Source organism: Ctenocephalides felis, unplaced genomic scaffold (genome assembly GCF_003426905.1).
Source record: "Ctenocephalides felis isolate EL2017-DRISC unplaced genomic scaffold, ASM342690v1 CF-g0.4_SCAFFOLD_01170, whole genome shotgun sequence".
Classification (NCBI taxonomy): Eukaryota; Metazoa; Arthropoda; class Insecta; order Siphonaptera; family Pulicidae; genus Ctenocephalides; species Ctenocephalides felis.
In genome coordinates this window covers 82,013,566-82,021,466 of record NW_020537324.1, presented here as the reverse complement: position 1 = coordinate 82,021,466, position 7,901 = coordinate 82,013,566, and the positions used below count along the sequence as shown (strand labels likewise).

The window sequence follows — 7,901 nt, the reverse complement described above, 5'->3', positions numbered from 1 at the left end:
CGATAAAGATTTCTCTTTTATGCACGACATTTATGTAAATGATAATAAAAAAATAGGAATAGTGTTTCTGGTGATGTATTGCACCAGTTTTTTAAATCAGAATGATGAACCAATGACGTTGGAAGAACCAACAATAACATCTTGTAGTCCGTTCGATGATAACCAAATAACACCTAATACCAAATCTTTAACAAATTCCCCTAAACCTGTGATACAATCTAAGTCTATTAAAAGAGTCAACGACCCTAAACCGTCGTACGTTAAAAATTTGACTGCAATTTTGCAAATGAACTTGGTTCTTCAAACCAATTGTTAAAAGTAAATTTTCTTATGACAAATATATTTATTCTAATAAGAGAGGTAATCGTATCAAAGATTATAGAAAGTTGCCTGGAAAGAGATGGTATCGATCAAAGAATCAAATGCTACCGAGGGAATAATTATATATAATTTTTGTTTTTTTACATTTTTATACCATAAAATTTTATGGCTCGGTTGCCTGTGTACACTAGTTTACATAAAATGCAACAGAAACGTTACAGTTACGAAACAAACCTCTTTAAGACCCATTTGTGGCATAATTAAAAATTTATTTAAAGTTTCTTAAAGATTCTATTAAGGATAATATTTTATTAAAGCCTTTTTCAAATTTCTTACATAATTTTACTAAAACTACGTTATAAGTTATAATGACTAATTACTTATTAAGTTATATAACAGAAACGTTATAAATATGTAACAGAAATTGAAAAACTATTTTTGATAGTTGTTGACCGTTATTTTTTTATTTCAACATTTTAGGAAATTAGTATTATTATCGATTATCTTGATTACATGTTATACTGTTTATCTATTTTAATATATTTAAAATTATTTTTAAATTTCAATTAATTAGCTATATTAATATATTAATATATATATATATATATAATATATATATATATATATATATATATATTAGCGATATAAAAAAATTAGTATTTTATTTGACATCTAGTATTGTTATTAATTAAATTAAAAAAAAGCCATATTGTTAATTACATTGAATATATATTTTATTACTCAAAATTTAACAGTAAGTTATGAAGATTACATAAATGTTACATTAGTTTCGTTTGTTATGTAACAAGAACGAATATTTTACAAAACATCTGTTACGTAAAGATACGTATATATGGGCAAAACGAATGAATTAGTTAATTTTAAAAAATTATGATCTGTGTGCCAGTGTTGACACAAAAATAAAATTGGGATTTTAACGTTATTCATAAGTAACTCTACTTGCCATTGATTTATTGCCATTTATTAAATAAATAATTATATAATTATCCAATTTATTTTAAATGTTTTCAATACGTTTAATATAAATAATACTTTTTTTGTTGTTAATAGTTAATTAATAGAAAGTTTGGTATTTTTGTTATAATTATTAATGTTAGTTTTTTGTTATATTATTTACGTTAAAAAAAATGAAATATTAGTTTTACTTGAAATGTAACTTTTTTGCAACATATGGTGATTTTAACGTGTATATATATATATATATATATATATAAGTTTATTTAGACGTAAAACCATTTGTTTATGTTACGTAACATAAACGTATCTCTATATATATTTGCTCAAGAGTTTGTTCTATTAATGTTAAGTAGTTTCATCAATGGTAATACTAATTTTTCTTGCAAATAGCATTAGCAATATTTATTACGTCGTTTATTTTTAAAACAATTTTCAAGTACACAAAATCGTATCTAAATATTGGCTACCAATATTGGCCTAAGATCGGCAAATTGAATTTCGAACATTAAATTTTTTTAATTTCATAAACTTTATTAGTTACGTAATAATAAATTACGTAAAAATAAATAAATAAATATTTATTAGTTTCATAAATAAATAAACTTAATATTTTTCGTATTTTTATATATTAGTTACGTAACATAGACTTAATATTTTTTATATTTCAATATATTAGTTACGTAACATGGACTTCATATTTTCGTATTTCTATATATTAGTTACGTAACATAAACTTAATAGTTTTCGTATTTCTATATATTAGTTACGTAACATAAACTTAATATTTTTCGTATTTCTATATATTAGTTACTTAACATAAACTTAATATTTTCCGTTCTATGTGTTAGTTACGCAACATAAACTTAATATTTTTTGTATTTCTATATATTAGTTACGTAACATAAACTTAATATTTTTCGTATTTTTATATATTAGTTACATAATAGAAACTTAATATTTTCCGTTCTATGTATTAGTTACGTAACATAAACCTAATATTTTTAGTATTTCTATATATTTGCCATGACTTTCCTGAATCAATTTAAGTAGTTTTATCATTTGTAATATTAATTTCTGCCATAATTTAAATAAAACAAAAAGTTAGTAAAAGCAAGAGTGTTTTGCGAAAAACGTGTTGTATGTGTAATACTGCTTGGACTGCAATTTGGCATTAGAAAGTTAGTTGGAAATAATAAAAACAATATTTATTTATAATAAAATAAGTAACAGTTTCAGTAGAAACTAAATATTGGCTATTATTTTTTATTATTTTTTGCATATATCTATTGCCTATCAAAATGTATGTTATTTTTTAAGACAATATGCTGGTCTTAATACCTTTATAGAGTGTATCTCAAATTAATTATCTCTTTTTTTATTTTCTAATAATTTAACATCGTATGGCCATTTTTTTTGTTAATCTTTCAGTAGGAGATTTCTCAATCAATGCGTTTAAATATTTGTTTCGGTGACTTGGTAATTTTTTGTGTTATTTTGGCTGCATTATTGTAAGTAAATATTGGCTTCATCATGGTAACTAAATTTTGGCTACCAATTATATATAATTGTCCTAAAATATTCTGTCCAATAATCTACTATCACAAAACACCACTATCGATCAATCGTAGACGCTGTCCAAGTAGTATGTATTTATATGTGTTTGTATGTATCTATGTTACATGTTGTGCCTTAACATTTTTTTGACTAACTGTCCCCAAACATGTCCTAACCCTTCATGTATGTAACTAACACATCAATGTTTCTTGTTTTTTCCATGTGAACTTTGCAGTCGCGAAACATCAAACCAAAATACTCCAACAACAAATAAAGACCAGGACAGACTATCCTGGACCAACCAAGAATCTGATAACAAACCCAAAGACCAATTAAGAAAAATACACAGCAGGAACATCCAGGGTAACAAAATCTTTGGAAGTTTCCAAAGTATACCTGAACATTGCGATGTGGGAATTAACAAACAAGGATCAGGATCATCAGGATTAGCTGATAGATCATCCAAATATGATCAGAGGCTCCAGGAACCTGTTCCTAAAGTCATTTCTAGGCCCGCAGAATTGTTGAGGGTTCAGTTTGTAAAAGGAGCAGGAAGACCTTCCTTAGGCTTCACCATTGCAGGAGGTTCTGATTCGCCGAAGGGCTCTATGGGGATTTATGTCAAGACTGTTTTACCAGGAGGACAGGCCGAGAAACAGGGATGTCTCAGAACAGGTAATAAGGAAAATTTATTTACAATTTGCAGTCTAAACTAGGGAATGCAATACCGATGGAAAATTTTAATACCGGTATTTCGGTAATTTTTCATTTTAAAACCGGTATACCGGTAAATTACCGGTATTTTTATTATCTTAAACAAACGTGAACAAAATTGAAAGTTACTAGGACAAATATAAAAGAAAAGTATATACAACTACAACTATATTCAACTAAACAATAAAATAAAATAATGAGTTTATTTTTTTAAACAATAATTGAACAAAATTATATCCAATTTAATTAATTCATTATCACTATCGAGTATATTGAGTACTTTTCACCAAAAACAAATGTATGAGTAAGGAAGACCAAAAACTCATAAAAGATCATATTACATTATTATAATAAACTGTATTGTCTGTATCCGATGTGTTAAATTAGCATAATCTCCAATATTTAAAAAAAATAATTTTTCTACACTAATTTAAGATCGGATACTTTGTCGAGATAAATAATAAGTTACTATACTTGTTGAGTATTGTTATTTAAAACAATGTGGTGCTTCTATAGTATTTTCAAACTTCGAAACGTTTTCGAAAAATAATATTTTATAAGTGTAGTAAGAAGCAAAAATATTTAGTAATTATCATAATTATTATGTATAAAATTAGAAAAAAAAAACTAGTGGGGTGTATGGCATCGTGTCTTAAGGCAAATTGCTGGAACTTCTCGTACCGTAACGAAATGTTCGAGGAATACTGAATGTTTTCAAATAGATTATTATTAATATTGTAACTATTTGATTGATTATTATTAATATTCTAATATTTATAAGAATTATATAAACTGAATTGCAAAGTTGAAATTATTTGTTCAAAGTATATTAGAACTTTAAATTGGACGCTTAGTTTTCTCAAAAACTGCCATTTTTTGCACATTTAGCTCTGTATCTTTGAAATGGCTGGGCTTCACTTCTCCCAATCATTACTAATTGAATGTTTTTTAGATCATTTAAATCGGATGCTCCGTTCACTCAAAAGCTCGATTTCTATTTTCTGCACTCTTTGCTCCGTATCTCCGTAACGGCTGGACCTGCCTTTGTCAAAAACTAATCAGCTCTTCTTCTCCCTATCGATAGGAATCGAATGTTTTTTGAACCATTCAAATTGGTTGATCCGTGCGCCCGAAAACGTGACTGGAAATTTGTATCCATACATACATACACACACACACACACACACATCCATTTTTTCTGAGGTATGCCAAAATGTTCAGAAACCTTCAAAACGTCGAGAAATGTAAAAATTTTCAATTTCGATTTTCGGCCCATTACAATAACTTACCCTACGGGAAGTTAATAAAGATTACGCAGGGGGTAATCTGTATGATATAAAATATTTTGGCGCAAATATCACTTAAAAAACCGTTACATTTTTACAAAACATGAAACATACATCATTATCTATCAGCCCAATTATATTTATTGTAACACGATATGAAGCCCTTTGGAAAGCAATAAATATTCAGTTTAATGACGAGTTGAGATAATATTTGACATTTGTTTATCTTATAGAATCAGTTGAAGATATAGCTGTTTATGCGATTATGGAATTTAAAAATAAATTTATTCCGAGAAATTTAAACTTTAGGGTATTATGTATCAGATAACGCTTATATAAAAATACCGAAAATACCGGTAAAATTTTTGTAAATACCGCCGAAAAATCGGGCGGTTTACCGGTAATTCGGTATACCAGTATACCGGTATTGAATTCCCTAGTCTAAACGTGCTATTACCTGAATTTTTATTTTGCAGTATAATACATGGATTTTTATTTCAGGTGATGAAATCCTGTCAGTTAACACAGTACCCTTAAGTGGCCTCACCAGGACCCAAGCAACTGCAGTTTTTGCCAAAGTCCGAACAGGTACTGTCACCCTCAGGGTTCTCCGAAGAGGCACAGCACCCCCGACAGAACTTCCAACAGCATCCAACAGGTGCTCCCGATGTGATTTTACAAATTTTACAAATCATACAAATCATGGTGTCGGTTACGATCATGCTAATAATACTAATGCTTTGAGTAGAAGTAGTACTTACATTATATCACCCGGTGAAGGTGATTATAGTGATAGCGATATGACAGATTTATCGATACCTGATGTTGGTTCCAATCGTGGAACTTATGTTATTGATAGTAATAAAGATAATGGTTTTGGTTTTGCTGATAATGCTTATCATGCTGGTATTGGTCAAGAGGATGATGATGTTGATGGTGATTTTGATATGTGTCGAGATATCGAAGAGGTATCGAAGACAGGCAGTGGAGGATATATTAAAAGGGCTAAGAGGTTGTATTCGGCGATTACTACCAATTTTTAACACTATGGGTAAGCATATTACAAGTATTTTTATAGCTTAATATATTTTTGTGTAATCCATTTATTTACGTGGTCTGTTCAAAAAGTACCCGGAATTACTAATAATTAAATTTCGCGGGTCTGGAGTGTCTGATTGTCAAAATTTTTTATTGTGTTGGTATACATGCCCCTAAAGTATGATGAAATTTTCAGCTATATTCACTGTTTACTTTGTCTGTGGTAGTCGCTAAGGTTCGACGTGTTTTTCTGAGCTCGGCGATTTTTACAATGGAAGAATTGAAAAAGTCAAAGAATTTGTATTAAATTTTGCGTAAAAAATGAAATAAAGTGTTGCAAAGTGCAAAAATTCACCAGATATGGCTCCGTGTGACTTTTTCCTATTCCCAAAGTTGAAGAGACCCATGAAAGGACGGCGGTTTTCCTCGATTGAAGAAAATCGCCGAGAGTGCTCAAGGACATATCAAAAAGTGAATATCAAGGGTGCTTCGAAAATTGGAAAAAACGCTGGCATAAGTGTATTATATCTGGGGGGGACTACTTTGAAGGGGACCACATTAATGTAGACGAATAAATAAATATTTTTTTGAAAAAACGAAAATTCCGGGTACTTTTTGAACAGACCACGTATAATGCTTTCATAGTAGTTTAATTGATATGAGTGGGCAAAAATAATTCTTTCATTGGTTCATGCTTTTACTTTTCACATTCATATAAAAATAAAACTACTAGTGGTATATGGCATTGTCCAGGCAAATTGCTGGAACTTCCCGTACCGTAATAAAATATTCGAGAAATTTTAAACGTTCTCAAATATATTATTACAAATACATTCATTATTTTTGCTATCTTGTTTGTTATATCTGAGCAAATGAAATGTAAATCATAAATCAATTTATCTTCAGAACATTAACAATCGTCATTTCATTTCGAATTCAATTTCAAAAAAAAATAGTTGCCTTTATACAAAATTTAAAAAGTGCTCCCGTATAGTCACAGTCTAAACGCATTTGCAAATAATTCTGTGCGACATTTTCACTTATACTGTGCTTAGCTTGGCGGCATTTTCACATTTTTCAATAGTTTTCCTAAAATTGAAAAAGTGCACCAATACATAAACAGTCTAAACGCACTTGAGTAAACATTTGTACCAGAGTGGCGCTTAGACTGTGCTTAGCCTGGGTAATTTTTTGAATTTACAAAAACATGCGGGCATACAAAACACACACACACATTCATTTAGTTTCTAAGGTATGTTCTTTAAAAATGTTCAGAAACCTCCAAAACGTCGAGAAATGCAAAATTTTTTATTTTCGATTTTTGGCCCATTACTATAACTACCCTAAAATTAAAATTGTTATAAAAATATTATAAGATATTAATACAATTTTACATTCCAGGTCCAGAATATCAAAGTCCTGCGATGATTTAGATAAATGTGACTTTTGAAGAATATTTACTCGAACATACTCAATTTATAATAAACGAGGATGTTAATATTAAGAATGAAACAAGTACGTAACGCGAACGTAACAGAAAAGAAACAAAATTATGAGGTAAAATAACAATGCAATATTTTTTGAGTATATATGATTTATATAGTTTTTTTAACTGCAATAACTATTTTATTTAAACTTTTATTGAGCAACTGCTTTAATCGGATTTAACCCGTATTAGCCCACTGTACTATATAAAGTACAAAGTCTGATTTTTTTACTTGAATTGATTTTATTTTTGGACATAAAATAATATAATAATTATGAACTTAAATTAATATTTTATAGAAATAATTTAAAACAAACAAATTAAAATTTCTTTAAGAACGTGAGCGAATGCAATGATATTGTTGTCTCGCTCACTCGCTTGAAAATAACGTATTTTTATCTCTTTCTTTCACCAGACTTTGTAGTAAACGGGTTTTTTGTCCAATTTACTTTTAATTTAATTCCAATTATAATTTTTCGTGCATTTTTATTTCATTAAAATTAAATTTTCAGACTTTTTTTATA

The 7,901-nt window shown here is 28.6% G+C and overlaps 2 protein-coding genes across 2 annotated transcripts in view; one reads left to right on the top strand and one right to left on the bottom strand.

The window, feature by feature from the left end:
* The window catches only part of LOC113367779, a 7,673-nt gene extending 7,643 nt beyond the window's left edge, over nt 1-30 (bottom strand). Inside the window, exon 1 of the mRNA XM_026609359.1 lies at nt 26-30. Coding sequence (XP_026465144.1) covers nt 26-30 — 5 coding nt within the window. The remainder of the gene's footprint in view (nt 1-25) is intronic.
* Nucleotides 31-112: 82 nt separating this feature from the next.
* LOC113367778 (PDZ domain-containing protein 2-like) lies at nt 113-7,567 on the top strand. Its single transcript, XM_026609358.1, has 4 exons — nt 113-255; nt 3,089-3,528; nt 5,355-5,904; nt 7,293-7,567. Exons 1-3 carry the CDS (start codon nt 113-115, stop codon nt 5,894-5,896), a joined length of 1,125 nt encoding a protein of 374 aa, XP_026465143.1. The 3' UTR covers nt 5,897-5,904; nt 7,293-7,567.
* The last annotated feature ends 334 nt before the right edge of the window (nt 7,568-7,901 follow it).